Source organism: Bactrocera latifrons, unplaced genomic scaffold (genome assembly GCF_001853355.1).
Source record: "Bactrocera latifrons isolate USDA-ARS-PBARC rearing strain unplaced genomic scaffold, ASM185335v1 scaffold_77, whole genome shotgun sequence".
Taxonomy (NCBI): Eukaryota; Metazoa; Arthropoda; class Insecta; order Diptera; family Tephritidae; genus Bactrocera; species Bactrocera latifrons.
This window is the reverse complement of record NW_017537456.1, coordinates 371,409-389,233: the sequence shown is the minus strand read 5'-3', so window position 1 is coordinate 389,233 and position 17,825 is coordinate 371,409. Positions and strand designations below refer to the sequence as shown.

At 35.6% G+C, this 17,825-nt stretch overlaps 1 protein-coding gene across 7 annotated transcripts in view; it reads right to left on the bottom strand.

Annotated features, from left to right (window-relative positions):
* Window positions 1-17,500, bottom strand: part of LOC108976508 (probable ubiquitin carboxyl-terminal hydrolase FAF) — a 22,444-nt gene extending 4,944 nt beyond the window's left edge. The window contains exons 1-20 of one of the 7 annotated variants that reach the window (XM_018945670.1): window positions 16,922-17,500; window positions 15,535-15,813; window positions 15,088-15,413; window positions 14,471-14,619; window positions 13,417-14,402; window positions 12,544-12,801; window positions 11,860-12,459; window positions 9,868-11,244; window positions 8,034-9,796; window positions 7,653-7,968; window positions 6,688-6,841; window positions 6,418-6,568; window positions 6,031-6,339; window positions 5,410-5,521; window positions 5,236-5,345; window positions 4,809-5,160; window positions 3,348-3,607; window positions 2,719-3,289; window positions 2,244-2,648; window positions 682-778 (exon numbers count right to left, since the gene is read on the bottom strand). In XM_018945670.1, the coding sequence (XP_018801215.1) occupies window positions 682-778; window positions 2,244-2,648; window positions 2,719-3,289; window positions 3,348-3,607; window positions 4,809-5,160; window positions 5,236-5,345; window positions 5,410-5,521; window positions 6,031-6,339; window positions 6,418-6,568; window positions 6,688-6,841; window positions 7,653-7,968; window positions 8,034-9,796; window positions 9,868-11,244; window positions 11,860-12,459; window positions 12,544-12,801; window positions 13,417-14,402; window positions 14,471-14,619; window positions 15,088-15,347 (8,230 nt within the window). In that variant the 5' untranslated portion in view covers window positions 15,348-15,413; window positions 15,535-15,813; window positions 16,922-17,500. Of the gene's footprint in view, window positions 1-639; window positions 779-2,170; window positions 2,649-2,718; window positions 3,290-3,347; window positions 3,608-4,808; window positions 5,161-5,235; window positions 5,346-5,409; window positions 5,522-6,030; window positions 6,340-6,417; window positions 6,569-6,687; window positions 6,842-7,652; window positions 7,969-8,033; window positions 9,797-9,867; window positions 11,245-11,859; window positions 12,460-12,543; window positions 12,802-13,416; window positions 14,403-14,470; window positions 14,620-15,087; window positions 15,414-15,534; window positions 15,814-16,444; window positions 16,514-16,921 lie in introns of those variants that run through there. The other 6 variants (XM_018945669.1, XM_018945667.1, XM_018945668.1 and 3 more) reach the window with 6 other exon arrangements.
* Window positions 17,501-17,825: the final 325 nt, after the last annotated feature.

The following is a 17,825-nucleotide window of genomic DNA, read 5'->3' as shown; positions in this document are numbered from 1 at the left end:
AATTATGGTAACAATAACAAAAACTAGAAAAAGTGTTAAAGAAATATACATACATACATATGTTTATAATAACTAATTTCCTATTAAATTTGTATACTTTTTCTGTAAAAAAAATACATAAAACCAAAATTTAATATATGTAAATGTGACAAAAAAAATTAATTTATATTCATTTAAAAGTGTTTGTTTGAACCTGCAGATTGCAAACACAAAGCCGTCAATTAACCTGACACATTGCGGTTTTGCGAAGAAATTTTACACAACAAACAAAATATTATGAACAAAAAAAGTTTGTAAAATAGCGAAAATAATTTTGCGCGATCTATAAATAAACGCTTTGCGATTAGCTGCAAGTGTGATCAAATGCGAATGCATCAATTCAGTGGGTGAATCAAGTGAAAACAATGCACAACAGTACGTGGCAGTATAAATAATGCTGAATAATGTCAAATAACGGCAAATATTAACAACACTGCTTCAAATGCTAGACAAACAAGTATGTGTGGGTGTTGTATGCGTGTATTTGTGTGGATGTGTGCGTGAGTGTATGCAGCTGTTATTATTGTTATTTTGTTGTTGCTGTTTCTGTTGCATTTGATTTGCATACAAAGCGAAAAAGAGTATTTAAGTTCAACTAACTTTGCGCTAAAGTAAATTAAACTAAACGGCTTGAACTGTTACCGCGTTGCTGTTGTTGTTGTTGTAGCTGTTGCTGATGGTGTTGTTGTTGATGTGGTTGTAGCTGCTGTTGGTGATGTTTACTAATTCCCAAGGTACGCTAATAATGTATATTTATATATATATATATATATATTTATTTATGAAGTATATAAATAAATGTAAACAGTTTTGTGTATATATATGTGTACATTTGTATGTGTGTGTGTGTTGTTGTTGTTGGTCAAATTTGTGTCATAGTCAGCGTAGACGTTGAGGTGGAATATAAGAATAGAACAGCCGAAACAATTAAGATCAGATGATTTTGTTCCAAAATGGCAAAATGCATGAATGAAAGGTATAAATTTCAAATATGAATCATATAATGCTGTTAACATGATTTAGGTTATTTTATTTTATTTTTTTAACACTTAACACATAACCTAAAGTTGGTTAGATAAACGTTATCAGGAATTAAAGGTGTTGTGAGAGATTGATTAACAGCAGAAACACGTCTTATACAACTTATACATACATATATATAATATATGCTTTTATTAAAATAATATTAAAAGACTTTCGCTGCGCGTTGCAAATATAATTGCAAAAATATCTTTAAAAAAAAATGTCCAAGTATTTAGAAAGAAAATTGTAAAGAAAAGCGCTTTCAACATGGCGACACATTCTCTGCTAGATACGCGCATAAAATTTTGAGTTTAAATACTTTGTTCTTCATTTTGCTCATATAATAGTTTGTCAAAAAAGTCTTGCGGTATTTTTTTTTATTTTTTTTTTATTTTATAACGGTTTGMTGACTCATGCCCAGCACTTGACCGAGCTGCTACTATGGCGGTCTCTTTCGACCAATTCAGCGTGGAAATGGAAACTGTATCGGGTCCATAAACTGCACAAATTTTATTGGCGGCTTGAGATGCATTTTTGCCTTTATCGTAGTAGTACTGTAAAATATGCCGTATTTTCTCTTTATTTTGCTGCATGTTTGCGACGCTATAACTCACGAACGACTTAAAAGAAACGGCAATCAATCAAACACGTGTTAGCGCGTGAAATGAGCTTTCCAAAAAGGTATAGCATGACCCGATGCGACGAATAAAACTAGAACTACGCGCTCTCAGCGCCAAATAGCGAAAATACCGCAAAATTTTTTTGAATTTAGTGAATTTTAAGTAATTTAATTATTTTTATATACTTTGGCATCACATTCAAATTACTCAACTAATTTAGACATTGCTCAGCATTCCTTAAAATATATATGTATGTGTCTTTCAAGAACCTACTTATATCGTACAAATCTCAGTGTATGTAGATATATACTAAAATTGCTATACACATCCATACAATTTCAAATTCAATACCCGAAGCATATAAAACAGAAAAATATAAAATTTGTAAACTACAACTGTGTTAACAAAATAATAATAGTAATAATAATCGTACGTAAAACACAAACAAAACTAATACGCTAGTAGATATGCTTGAAAATCTCATTTACCCGCTGCTCTGGTATGCTTAGGAGTGTACGAGTACATTAGAAATGCTACTGTCGACTTTTAGGGGGGAATTACCGTTTTAGGGGAGAGCGTCAGCTGTTTCACACTGGACGTCAAACCGTTTATGTTTGCATCTGTGTTAGCTTGCTGTTGTTGCTGTTGTGTTTCCGTACTATTTACAGCGGTCAAAACCCCACCACCGCCACCACCACTGCTGCTGGTCGAAGTGGTTGTAGTTGTTGTTGTATGACTATCAACCGCAAATGTATTCGCAGCAGTCCAATAGCCGGTAGTGCTGCCGCTGTTCACCGGTCCCACCGTAAACGGTTTGTGTGCTGGACTAGCGGGTACTGTATCATCATCCACAGCAGGTGCATGCAGCGTCTGTGCAATTTGTTGCTGCTGCTGTTGTTGCAGCTGCTGCTGTCGCTGTGACTCATCGCCCGGCTCAATATCCGACTCATTGGTCTCCTCTTGTTCCTGCACAAAACATTGATTCAAATGCATAAATCATAAATTATTTGTTGTAGTTGTAGTGTTTTTAGCATACCTCTTCGGGACATAATTCATACGCCATGGTGCACGTATTCTTAGCCGATTGTGAACGTTCCAGCATATAGCCATTTGTGTTATCATTGCTCTGGGCCGGTGGTGACCACGAATACGAATTGTATTGACAGCTACGTTGCCGATCCAATTCATCTTGCAACCACTCCACGGCCATGGTCCAATGCCGTGCAATACTGGCATTCGAATTAAGCATCTGTAGGGCCACTTGTGATTTGTGGAATAGTTGTGTAAGGCATTTGATTATTTGGTATGCGCGCTTTTGATAATGCGTCTTTGTGCGCTGTATCGTCTCGAGCAGGCCTTCGCGTTCCTCCGCTACACCGTTGAGAGCATTATGTATGCGATGGTGTTGCCACGAATCTTCAATTAACAATATATGCAACAGCAATTCGGTGTGATGGCGCATATCGTGACAGTAGGCGAAACCGCATTGCCACAACAGTTCGGTTAGTACAGCACGTGAGAAATGTGGATTCTCCCAGCTGCAATACTGCAGCAATTTGATGCCCTCCTCGCCAACAGCTGTGTCCTCGATCAGTTTCTTAATATAGCTGTGTAGAGAGAAATATAAGTATTGATAATTTCAAGTGTTTCACTTTCACTAAGTACCCCGTTCGATTGAAGAGTATGTCAGCACATTCTGGAGATAATGGCACCAATTCTTCACGCCTAATATTTGAATCCTTAAATGGATTCTCAAGTGGTTGTGCATTTTGATTCGAATTCTGGCATTTGTCAGAAATATCGCTGCAACGTATTAAATGCGAGACCACTTGATGCAGTTTACTCAGTTCAGGATATTGATACTTTATCGATGGACCGGGACCCTCGTCCAAAGCGACTTGCATGAATACAAACGGCACATTCAACTGTAATTATATAAAAATATACATATTTTTTTAAATATTAGTTTAACAAAAAAATATATAAATTTAATAGAAATAAGAAATTTACAAAAAAAAAATAAACCTTTTTTGTCTCAGCAAAATTACAATTCTTGCAAATTATTTTGAAAATAGTTAATATAAAAATATAAAATAAGTATACTAACACTTCTATTACAAACAATTACAACAAGATACACTAAAAATATTTTAAAAATCAATAACTTTTTTTTAACAACTTAAAAAATATTATTTTAAAATGTGCTAGAAGTATTAAAACAGAAATATGGATGAGCATATGAGACAAAAAAATATAAACATTTTAACGCAAAATATTCTAAAAAAAAATCGAAACAGAAAAAAATAAAAAGTAGTAAAAAATGAAATAAAAATAGGAAAAAAATAAAGAATACTGATAAAAAAAAGCCGAAATAGTAAAGCAACAAATAAAAATACTACAACAATAAAAAGTAATAATAATAAAATGCTATTATTAAATATTTAAAAATCAATAAATAATTACAAAAAAATCATCATCACAAATAATAAAAAAAATTTAAATAAAATAAAATATAGTAGTAAATCATATACAAAAAAAGAAATATGAGTAAATACGATAAAAATAATATTAAAATTGTATTACAAAATATTATGAAAGAATCGAAATAGAAAAAAAGTAATAAGAAATAAGAAATTAAATAATAATAGCAAAATATAAAGAATACTAAGAAAAAATCAATAATAGTAGAAAAACAAAAAAAAAAAAACAAAAGTTTTTACAATTAAAAATATATAATATTTTGTATTATTAAATATATAGAAAAAAAAACAGAAAATAATAAATAATTAAAAAATTTAAAACAAAATAATAAAAAATTAATAAATTTAAAAATAAAATAAAACTAAAAAAGTTATAAAATATAATAAAAATAAAATATAGTATGAAATACACTAAACAACACTAAAACACATACAAAAAAAAAACTATTTTATAGTATATTCTACAAAAACTGTCGGAAAAGGTAAAATTTTTTTGAAAGTACACAAAAATAATAACATATTTGCATATTCATGTTTTCTGCACAATAATATTACAATTTTTTTTAATATTAAATAAACATTAAAATATAAACTCGAAAAAAATATTTCCAATACTAAAATAGATACTCAATAAAAGGTCACGTACCTTCAACAGTTGTTGCTTTTCCGGTATGCCCAAGCCCACATACATGCTAAATAGACTAAAGTAGTGCGGCAAATGTTTGCCATAATCGACGGCTTCACACTTCAACAAATCCAAAACGCTTATTAAAATCTGTTCACACAAATTGCTGCCTTCGTAGCCAGCCAGCGGCTCGTCGGCTATGGCAAAGTGACAGAAGAAAACCACCAATTTGACAAACACAGTGCGAACTTCCGGCGATGGTGCCATCAATATATATTCACCCAAACGGGATGATGGATTGAGTAGAGCATTGGCGGCGAACCATTTGCGCACGAGCGAAGAAAAACGAATGTGATGTGATAAAGTGTCGTACCTGGAAAGTGTAAGCAAATCAAACATAAGTATAAATATGAACCTCTAATGTCCAATATAAATAAATTAAACGTACCACTCAATAACCGGTCCGCGCAACGATTTTTTCGTTCTAAAACCTGTATGAAATAAGAATTGCGATGCTAGTTGAACACCCAGCAATGAAAGCTCCTCAGCAGCTGGTGTCTGCGATAAATAGGGAAAGTAGGTAAGCATATTTAAAACCACATACCATGTAAAATACACATACCATTTTGTCCGGACGTGTTGACGGTATACTACAGCTAACTAATTTTTTTATGAAATTAAAAAATTCCACCGAGAAAATACTCTTCGAGTGCAGAAATCGTACATTTTGATGACTGTGAAATAAATTAAGAATTAAAATAAATAAAAAGAGTGTTTTTGTGTGTGCAGCAGGGTTTTGAACAATAAGTTAAAAAAAAATAATTGAATTAACATTAAAATTATATATTTTTTTGTAACCCCTTAATTCATAGTAAAATTTGAAATTTTTACGTATACAAAAATTTAATAAAAAAAAAATTATTAAAAAATATACATTTTTTTCTCAAACAACAAAACACTTTAAGTTCAGTTGCACCGAAACCATGATAGCGTTCACAAATTAAAAAGGTTCCATACTAAAACATTATTTTGATCCCTTAGTTTGTATGGCACCTATCTGTCCGATCCGAACAATTTCTTCGGAGATTCTACAGCTGCCTTGCACAATAATTCATGCCAAATTTCCTGCATTTTAAATGCCAGCATTTTGAAATCAAAATTATAATTTTAATTTTTAATACAAATTTTGGAAACCTTTAACTAAAAAAATGGCAACCCTGTTCTTCCAATATTATGCACTCACCGCACGCTGCGTTCGATTGGTTTTGGCAGCGGTAAAACAAAATTACGACTTTCGGCCAATGACAATTGCTCCACACAGGGTTCGAATTGTATAGGTTTTTGATCGCAACGCGTATAGAAAAGCATATATGCATTCCACCAGCGCTTCTGACGCCGGTATTGCATTCGCTTCAAATTATTATCGTAAATTTCGCCCATGTAATCGCCACCGAAACATTGCGCTTTCAATTCCTCATCTTCGTGCATTTTACATTCACTCACTTCGCCGTCGTCGAATTTATACCATTGCTCCTTGCCAGTGGAGGGATTTCTAACGAAATACAATTGATGTTATATTAAATGTTACCAACCATATACATATATTATGCAAATGTATAGTGCAACTTACTTAGAAAGTATATAACTAAAGTAATGGCCACCGGAAGCCTGTCCGCTATGGACCACAATGCCACTTAATTCATATTTGGTTGTTTCGCCATTCGATTGGCAATTATCACCCACCTCAATGACTTCACCCTCCAATTTGGCTAGGCCAGAAACTGAAAAAAAGAAATATGAGTCATTCTTGAGTTAATTTGATTAGGAAAATATGCAGCGGCAGTTTAGTTTTCATTAATTAAAAATTCTTATTCGTGTGTTGTAGGTATTAGTTTCTTACCTGTATACGGTTCCATATCAAGAACGCGTGGGAACTCAAAGTAATCATTAAATTTAATGGCGCAAACGCGCTCGTAATCATATTCGAAACGCTTTAATTGAATGGCTAACACAGGCGGTAGTTTTTTTACACACAACCGCTTAATTGTAACTACCTGAAATGATAAAAGAAATTTAAGTTTGAGTATAATGTTTGTATATGAATTAAATAAAATGAAACACTATCGATAACTGCAATTTTATTCGCAAAAAATTATCGTAGATCATCATATATGTATGTATATGTACCTACATAACATTATCGCGCGATTTGCTACAAACAAATTTTCGAATTTCCTTAATTAAAAAATGTTGTATTACATTAGATTTGCAATTTTTAATCGGAATTAAAAATTAAAATTTTAATTTTCCAGCGAAAATCGGACTTATAAATTTACAAAATATACATTGTTTGGATGTGTAAGTTTGCCAACCAATTAAAATATTGAAGATGATGGCTTTGTGCAAGATCTAGTTCACTATGGTAAGCCACGAGATACGCAGTCGTGAAAAAATGTTAATTATTTTTTTTTTTTTAATTTTTTGAAACTTGCGATTATTTTTTTTAATCTGGTATTCGAGATTAAAAACTTATTTTTTAATTTTTCAATCCGATATTTGAAATTACACACATGACTATTATTTCAATTAAAATTTTTGTAATTACAAAATAAAGAATAATTCAATTTTCAATAATTTTTAATGTTTTATCTGCAACCCTAACTACAACTATTATGCTTCTTATTATTATAACAAAAACAAAATACATGGAAACTGTAAATTTTTTAAACGAAAAAATTACCATTTTACCTAGAGCCATATGAATATAACCTATTTATAATGTAACCTAACCTAACTTAAAAAATCTACATTTATAGGCATCCAAGTTGTAACGGTACCCAACATTTTTTCTACTTTGTAGCTTACTTTTTTATCACATTTATCACAATGGTATGCATCAGCGCCCTCTAACAGTTCCCCTTTGACATACTGCTCCAGCGATTCTGTTAATGAGCTATGATTTCGTATATCCACGCTGAACACACTGAACGGCTCCTCCTTGGAGTAACGATGTGGGCACTCCTGACATATCTTCTGATCGCTAAACGAACCACCCAATGTGGCGTTCATCAATTGCGTATGACCCAATGCCTTAAGACCTTCATCCAGACTCTCGAAGAGCGACATAAAGAATTCAACTGCATCTTGTTGCTCGCGCAAATTAACCGGTTCACCTTGTAGTCTATGAATAAAAACAAAATCAGTACATAATTATAAATTTAAGAGTTTTAGTCTTATGCAACTTACTTAAAATATGCCCACAAGCCACGTGGCACATAGTATTGCAACGAACTGTGACCCAGATGGCCAAATATCGCCTGCACATATTTTAATATGACCACGTGATAGTTTTTCCGCACATCAGTGTTGCTGCTATTGTCTTCACCGTTACCGGCACTGGAGAAAAGCGCACTATTTATGCTAGCCACATCAGTTTCGCCGCTGAAATCTTCATTCTCAATTATAGCAGCACCGTCAGCCTTCAATATACCGACGCGTATGGATGGCACCATATACAATTGTTGCAACACCGAATTCATGTAGCACGTGGCGCCGGCATTCTTCAAACCACAAAAACCTTTGACGGGTCGTGGACCAACCGGCGGTAGAAAGTCCCATTCACGTAACGGATCCGTATCGGTGCACACGAAATCGATTAGCGTGTTGGTCAGCAATTTCATGTTAGGAACACAATTTTGGCAGAGTGCTATCAAGAAATCGCAAGCCGCCGCTATGGTGTGGGGACTACGACAAACGGGTGGGGGTGATGTGGGATTTCGCAATTTGTTGAACTTGCGCAAGTGCAGGTATTCACGTGAAGCCGGAAAGAGGAAAATATCAATTATCTCGTCGATCAAATCGGTAAGTTGGGCCTTGGTCTCTGGCGACAAAAAGAACATCAATTCTTTGGCCAAACACAGATGACCCTCCAATAGATCCTCATGCACCTGTATGTCACCGGTATGTATAACATTTTCCCGTATCTTCTGCAGCCAATTGATCTCCTCGGTCAGTAAGCCGTCCCCAATGTTCAGCGGCCAATTGCACACACTGCCATAGGAGAGGGTGCGGCAGAGCAATTGAAAGAAATCGGCGCAAGTTGCCTCGTATTGTGGCACGAGCGTTTTCAGCGAATTCACCAGCAGATTAACCATATATGCGAATGGACGACGATCACCGGCACAGTAAGTGCACGAGAGAAACAGCTGATCGGCGGCGATTTGACGCACATGACGCGATGGATTCTTCAATATAAGCGATGTAATGAATTTCGGCCAAATCGGGTCGTTGTTTAATGCCTCGTTAGCACTGGGATTAAGTACCAATGAAATGGTTAGCACTTCGAGCGCCTCTTTACACATGGCAAAGTCCTGCGCATCCGGCATTGATATATCATTGGCAAAGTCATTTTTATTGCCAAGCGCTTGCAGATTGCCACACGATGATGACCAAGCCAATTGTATAACAGCCTTGATGGTCGCTATGTCTGGGCAGGACCACTGCAGCGTCGAGCTGAATAGTATGCGACAACGTTCACCCTCGGCGCTGGCCGAAAGCATTTCTGCGGCTAAATTTTCAGCCAATTTTGTGGAGATGGCGCGCATGGTGCTCTCCGAATTGTTCGGTATCGAATTTAGTATTTGCTTAAGTATTTCAACTTGTGAACGTGCGCCTACATCGAAATCGCGTAGCATCGGCTCGTCGCCGACACGTGACAGCACATAGCCCACGGTGTAGAGGAACAATCTTGCAAGATGTAGTACACAATGAAATGCCGCACGTTTGGTATGCATATCGGCATTGGGTAGGAAATTATTTTTTGTCAACAACTCGAGTATGAAATGTGCACAGCCCGAATGTAACCAAGCCGATTGAACTTGCATTGCCGCCTCGCCGTAGGGATCCAAAGCTGGTATCAGCAAACCATTCAATACACCCAAATTGTAGAGTACCTGTGCGGGTGTGCCATGCAGAAATAGCATCTCAGGTGTGCATTCCTGCAGATTGATCTGTTCAGAATAGAAAATTACAATAAATTAGTTGTAAATAAATGCGTTTTAAGTTGTAAATTCTTCATTACCTGATCACCATCAAAGGCGGTTGTATTTTGCACAACACCACTGCCATTGCCTACGCCCACCGTTTCAGCCTCTTCCTCTTTTACGCCACTTGGTATAGCGCTACTACCACTAACGGCATCCACTGTCACCGCGGCCCTAACAACATCATTGGTGCCGCCCTGCAGTTGTCCCTGCACGCGACACATGGTTTGCAACATCTTTACGGTGTGCCAGTCACATGGCAACAAATGCAACAATGATTTTGCGCTCTCACGCAACCGACCATGATCTAAGTCGCTGCCCAGTTGATATAGCTTCAGGAAAAACTCGGTATATTTGTAGTTCTGTGCGATGATCACACCGGGCAGCGTGCTCTCCGACTCGACACGTTGCATGTCGGGGCAGGGACGTGGCGGTGAGCCGGTGCTGGAGTCGCTCGATGAATCGGGGCTACTGGCCAGCCCTGGACCGACTGGTGTCAACTTGGCTGTGAGTATCATTTTATCACGTATGGCATACTGATACAGTGGATTGATCTCATCGCTAATCTCAATTAGTTCACCGTTATTGTAGAACAAATCGACCTTTATGTTGGCTGGTGAATTGCCTTTGATGCGTTTCAATAAATTGCGCTTGAATGATGCCACCGTCTCGTTACTGTGTGTTGTCACCTCAATATCGTCAATGGGTCGGCCGGGATTTTGAAAGCGTATATAGAGACTAGTATTTTTGCCGCGTGTCACCCGACTAAGGGGCAATAGGTAGCGATCTCCATTAAATGAACGATCACATTCTTTTATATACTCTTGCAATACTTTTATAATACGGCACATTTTCTCAGCTTCAATGAAACGATCCTTAATATCCTTCGAATCGGCATCCGCTTGGCTAGGATCATTTGAACTGTTGCTGCCAATTGTTTTGCCCAAAATAATTATATTACTATAATGTGTACGCAGTCGTTCGCAGCATTCGGCAATGAACATTTCATGAAAATCACAAATACTCTCCTGCAGGCGCGGTCCTAGCGCTGTCGAAACCTCTTTTAGCAGATCAATAGCCTTATTGGCGATTTCTTCGCCACCCGTGGTAATGACACGCCACAGATAGTCTTTACCAATGAGATCCTCATTGTCAAGTATATAACCGCGATGTATTGCTTTCAATTTATCCTCCTTGGAGTTGACAGCCTTGAAGAAGCGTTCGAAGCATTTGATACCACTCTCAGTCAACAATTGCGGATCGAGTTGTAAAATATTGTTTTCGAAGAAGTCTTTATTTATGCCTGGATCCAGATCGGGTTCTTCGCCCATTAATTTACCAAACCATCGAAAACATTCTTCACGATCACTTGGGAATACCGCGCTTACCGCCAGGCAGTGCCAAATTTGCTTCGCCTAAAGGAGAGATATTATGAATGAGAGCTACTATATTTAAAAACATTTTACGATTTAAAATAAAATACTATAGAAATTTAAATTGTAACATAAATTACATTTATATAAAATGGCTTCTAGAACTAATTGATGTAGCCGTGCCGATACGGTTGACTTGCTTTATTACAAAAGTTGGGTCTAAGTAACCGATATGAACATGGGTTTTGATTCGATTAAGTATTGTCAACTCGCCAGCATTTCTCAAAATAATTTAGAGAATCCTTTTTGTTGATACAACGGATGTTTGTGTTGTTCACTGACGACAGAATGACCAAGAAATTAAATGTAGGATAGGTCTAATTAAAAAAATCAAACGCAGATCGGACTAGGCAGCCAATGACATATGTCACCTTCACTTCCGGTAGAATTCTAATTCTAATTCCTTTCTGGTAACGTAGAATCGTCTGTATGTCACTAACTTTTACTTATATTCTTAGTTGTTGTTTTTGTTGTCGCGGCAATTTCGAGGAATGGTGTCAAGTTGACAGTTCTTGGCAAGATAAAAACCCGCGTTCGTTCCGGTTACTTGGGCCAGATTGTCGTGTTAACGGTCTCATTCTAAGTTTTATTACTCACCTGTTCGGCACACAACCACAGTTGACCATCCTTCAGCAAGAACTTCAGAAAATCTAAACGCTCTTGTATTTGCATATTATGTGGATATCTTCCATCGATACATAATGAGTTCGGCTCCACATTCGGCATCTCAGCGATCATAGTGCGTATTTTGTCCATATACGTTGTTAAACTATTTGTCACCAAAATCACCAAAGTATAGTCGTTTTGCAAACGCTCGATGACTTGTTGCCGATTAAGTGTTTGCTGTGGACGGGGTGCATGGCTGGGCAAAGAATCGTATAGGCAACAGATTTCACGTATTAAACGTAAAGCGGGCAACACCCAATTATCACCACTCTTCAATTCTTGTACACATTTATCCAACCAGACAATTTTCTGCGCGTCACGCTCTTGCGAACAGCTATAGTCCAAGATTTTTACGTGTGCCGCCAAAGCTTGATCCAATACATCTGGTTGTATTTCCTGACTATGTGCCAACGTCCAAAAAAGTTTCAATACTTTTTGTGCCATTACACCATTTTTATCGTCTTCGGCCAAGCGTCTTATCAATTCAAGCAGTCGTTCCCGTTGACGCTTATTGGCGTTTGTCATGCTTGTCTAATATCGCGTGGTAAGGAGGCAATTTGAGATATAGTTATTTTGTGTTAAAATTTTTTTGATTAAATTTATGCCATTTACTACCTGAAACGATTCGAAGAGATGATCCAGCTGTTCGGGTGTAAAATCCCAAGCCAATTTCGCCAAAAGATCGTGCACATTCTTTACAATCGCCTCATGTTTACCCGCTTGTGCACGCCAAACGGCATCTAAATCCTCTAGCGTCAATGCGTGTTCTTTGATCAGAAAGCGAATGATTTTCTCCAGCTTCTCCACATATTGGGGTTGATGTAGTGAATCTTTCAAAACAATACCCAGCACATCAGAGTCTTTAATCCAGTTCTTTGAAGAAAACGGATTTTTATTAATATTTGGAATAATATCTTCATAAAAATGTGAGAAAAAATATTATTTACTTATTTATGTTTTTAGATTTTTAAAAGTTTTCACTTTTGCCTACTTTCTTCTTAAAACAATCTCAAATCTAAATCTAAATATTCCATTTACACGAAATATTAATTTTGGAATACACAATTTTTTGTTTTGCCAACTTCCAACTAAATCTTTTATACCCTGAGCACGGTATATTAAGTTTGCCACTATATTTTTAACACCCCGAATAAAACGTCTGAGGCGATATAAAATATATATAGCGATGTTCATATGGCTGTGTGTATGCTTTTCCATCTGTCCCTCAGTTTTTGAGATATCAATATGCCAATATCATCAAAATCAAGTTCTTGTACGAAAAAAACTTTTTTTGACAAGATATCTTCAAGAAATTTCGCATAAATTATTGTCTGAGGCAAAACTATAATATCCGAATAAATTTCTCAAATCGGACCACTATAGCATAGTTACAATACAAAGTCAAGCTTTGATGGGTTTTACGGCTTCAATGTCACCGAAGTTAACGTTTTTCTTGTTTTTCTATTTATTTACTATTTTTGTACTCACAGCCATGCGCTCCGCCGTTAACCAGTCCATTTCATCATCTGGCAGGCAGTGTTGTAATTGCTGCGTGCGATGTGAATAATATGAAACAGAGCTGAGCACTTTATTGATTTCATTTAGTGCATTCATTTTGCCATTGAAACTAGAGACTTGTAGTAGACGTAGTATCATTTTCAGACGAAACATTTCCAGATCTCGTATCAAATCCTCTTGTCCTGGCAAACGACTTGCCAACAAACGTGCCGACTTCACAATACCGTTAATGTAATCGTTTCGTCCCTCTGGTTTCGCTTCACGCTTCAATTCATCATCGGAGAAACTATCTAATAGATCCAATACCACATTCCAAATTGGCATAAAATATTTGGCAATAGTAGCAGGTGTTAATAGCTCACTGCACTGCCCGAAAGGACGTAGTAGGCTAAATATCAACGCCAATGTTAATTTATTATCTTGACTTTCGTCGGACGACTGTGACGATTTGCTAGTCTTGCTGCTTAAATCTAAGCCAGATCCCGACGATTCGAGTCCACTTTGCTCTTGATTCTTCTTTAACAACTGCAAACCACAATTGAATCGTTCTAGCAGATTATCGAAACCGCCAAGCTGACCGAAACGATTGATCAAATCAACAAGCCAGCCACGCGGATTTTTAGGCTCTGGTGGTGGTTTAGCAAACATTTTATTAGCGTCTAATACGCCCCAAAGAAATTCCGGAGCAGCAAAACAACTGGGTTGACGTGCGGCATTGAATGTATTAAACTTGTTCTCCGGATCAAAGACCATAGCAAGCAAATCCAATAAATAGGGATTATCACGCGGCATATGTATGGCAATTAAATGGAGCAATTTGCCGCAGGACAATAAAATGCAATGATGGATATTGTATTTCCATGAATTAACCGCCTCGTCGGTGAGGATTTTTGAAAAGGAAGTAGTAAGGGCATTGCGATAGAATTCCACGCATGGTTCGCAGTCATGATCCACACCTAAAGCCAAAAAAAAGTATATAAGTTTATGTAATTGAATTTTTTTGCACATCAAACGTTCTACATACCTGCTGCTGTTAGCGCAATTGCTGCGTTAAGCAATACTTCCAACTCTTGTTCAGGCAGCACTGGTACAACCCAACGTGGATTTGAGATCTTTTGTGTCAATGAGCGCAATTTTAACGTAGGAAACGATGAAATTAGTTTTTCGGGTGTTCTAGTAATTTAAAATGAAAAATATCTATTTTAATGCACTAGCGTAGAAAATTTTAATTTTATGAAAGTAAGAACAAAGATTAGGTATGTGTTAATCAAATTATATGACTCATACATTTTATATGTACTACTAGTTGTGTTCTTGTTTTTATTAGCCCTAACATTTAAATTTCTCCTTCTTAGGCATTTATATTTGCTCATGTTGTGATAAGACATGAGCAATTTTAAAGTTAATTTAAAAATTTTATAAAATAAATGTTATTTGTTGTCCATTTTAAACTTTAAAAATAGTATTTATTAAACTGTTGCCAAATTTCCTGCAATATATTCGAAAATCGAGGAGTTTTAAAAAAAATCTCTTTTCATTTTAATTGTTTACCTAACACGGAAAAAAATCTATGTTAAACTTCTAATGTTTAGGAAAATGTATTTCAGATGATAAAAAGATCAACGGTAATAACAAGCTTACATGTTGTCGACAACAGCGTTGTTGACCGTTGTCTCTCCACCCTGCGAAGTTGCATCCGGATTAACTGTAGAAGGTGTAGGTTGTTCTACACTGCCATTGTTAACGCCTCCCCCACTACCGCCGCCAGTAGTATTCCCAAGGGTTGTACCACTATTACTATTTAGATTGCTATTTGTATTTGCCGTGCCCACATTTGAATTATCGTTACCGGTACTACCACCTCCCCCGCCTGTCTGGCGTCCGCGTGTATCAAACGTCATCTCTTCGTGGTAGTTAACTGAGGCACTGATACTGCTGCACTTTAACAATTAAATGCAACTTCTAATCTGTTTGGAATATACGTCGTTAATGTTTATATAAAATAGATTATTATAGATTTTATATCATATACATACATTTATTGTATATTACAGTCTAATCTTCAGATTTGGCATTAATTATAATTACCTTTTACAGCCACCGCCGCTTCCACAGCTGCAACCTTTTGATTTTGTGCTTCGTTGTTATAGCCGTTGTTACTTTTTGGTGATGATCTATTAGTAGCTGTTGCAATAATTATTACTTTATTGTTTATATTATTGCTTTATTTTAAATTGTCGATGAGAATTACTTTAAATATTGCTTGCTGCTCTTTTACCTTCTTGACCCTTAATTAAGCACAAGCAATTTGATGATTTTGCTATCGGTCATTTACATATTCAATTGGGAGAAGTATAAATCCATTTACTGAAAATAAAGTTAGCCACAAAAGAGAATGAGTTAGAAACATTGTAGCAGAAATCACTTCAGAATCTGATAAGTTACGATGAATTGGAATGTAACCGCAAAGAAAGATGGAATTAGCCAAGAAAAACGGAAAATCAATACTAATAAAATTTGTTAGACGTTGTCACATTTATTTTTTTTTATTGCTAATTCACTCGCTATATAAGCACTTTAAACAATATAGCATATTATTTTAAATGTAAATATGTTTCTAGTAATATTACATCACTTTGTTCTTTAACATTATTAGCAATAGTATCGCTCTCCTTGTTCCAGAAAATGTATATGCATCTTCGCTAGTTTCGCATTTCGTTTTAGATCTAAACGTTTAAAGAATTCAATAATATGTTTTGAATAAAACATTTATACACAACTTATTAGCTAAAAGCAGTTATTATTGTATAATGATTGTTTATATACACGTTTTAATTGTTTTAGTTTAAAAATTAAGTATTAATAAAAAAATTTTAATTGACACCTTTTCACGATATTGAACCGGTGTAAGTTTGTTATATTGTCAGAAAGTTTTATATAGTAGCATATATCACAGAATTATTAATTGCTAGGTTTATTTCTATTTCAAATTACGCACTCATCTAAGTTCCAAAAGCAATCGTAAGACAAATTTCCCATGTATAAACACAATGTTAAAAATTCAGTTGCATATCGATTATTGATTTTTATATCCCATTTTCTCCTTTTCACATTTCGATGTTCGGCTCAGCTGCGCACTTTTCGTTGTTTACTCATCACTACTCGTTTCTTCACACAAATTTGTTATTCAATTGCCTTTTTATTTTTAATTCGAATAAATGCGATATTCGTTTATGTTTACGACACTTTTGCTAATTCTTTTAATAATCTTGTTTGTTTTCCTTCATTTTTTCCCCAACAGCGGACTGACTATTCAAAAGCAAACACAGAGATGCCAGTCCGTTATCGCTCACTCACTCTCCCTACAGCTGTACCCTACACACTTTCTGGTCTTCCTCAAATGCATTCTTTTCGCCGTCGTTAAGTCTCCTTTTTCGCAATATCATATTATTTCTTCCTTCCATTCCAAACTCACCATTTTTTGCATCCGCCCTATTACCATTGGATTGCAGTCGAATTCCGCTTTGTCTTGATTTTGCAATTATTTGACCACTTTACAATTATATACCACAACTATGCACAATTAGCAATGATCATTTATCCTTTTGATTACTTTAACTTCGGCTCTTTCTTTTCGACTACAACGTCACCGTCTAATCAACTCAATATTTTTTTAAGATTAGCGAATTTTCCATATCCCGCAAGCAAAATCAGCCGGCCAGTAGACAAAATGGCGACTCAGCCACTGTGGTGAAATAGGATCTTCCTTGCTAGACTCTTTGCTGCTCCGCTTTGATTTTTCCTTCACTATCTCTCCTATTTTCACGTAATTTTTTACAATCGAAAATTACTCGTTTAAGCAGATTTACAGATTTTTACGAAGTTTAACACCTTTCGTTATTACTGAATATTCTTTTCTGTATATTAATTAATTTTTAATTTTATTATTTAGTACAAATTCCCTTTGCGTCGTTTTACAAAATTCAGTCGACACTTTTCGGGAATCGTTGCAAAAAAACTTGCCGAGTTCTTTCGAAACAAGACGTCATTTGATTTTTGGCAGTTATGAGGTGAAATATATCTAATATATTTACCCAAAAGAGTTGCTAAGTGTAAGTAAAAATAATTTCCGCAGAAATATTTGTATGTAACTAAGCTCTGTGCCATTTTTTAAATTCGACAATTGATAAGGTGTCCAGAATATCGTAAATGTAAATATTAAATAGTCATTATTTACATTATGTATATTATCATGGCTGGGAAAACTTAAAAAAATCGCAAAATTCTATAATTGTTTAGTTATACTAGAAATAAAATTGTAAAAAATAGATCTGTTTGACTTGTGAAATTTGTATTTTGTTATGAACTAGATGCAAAAG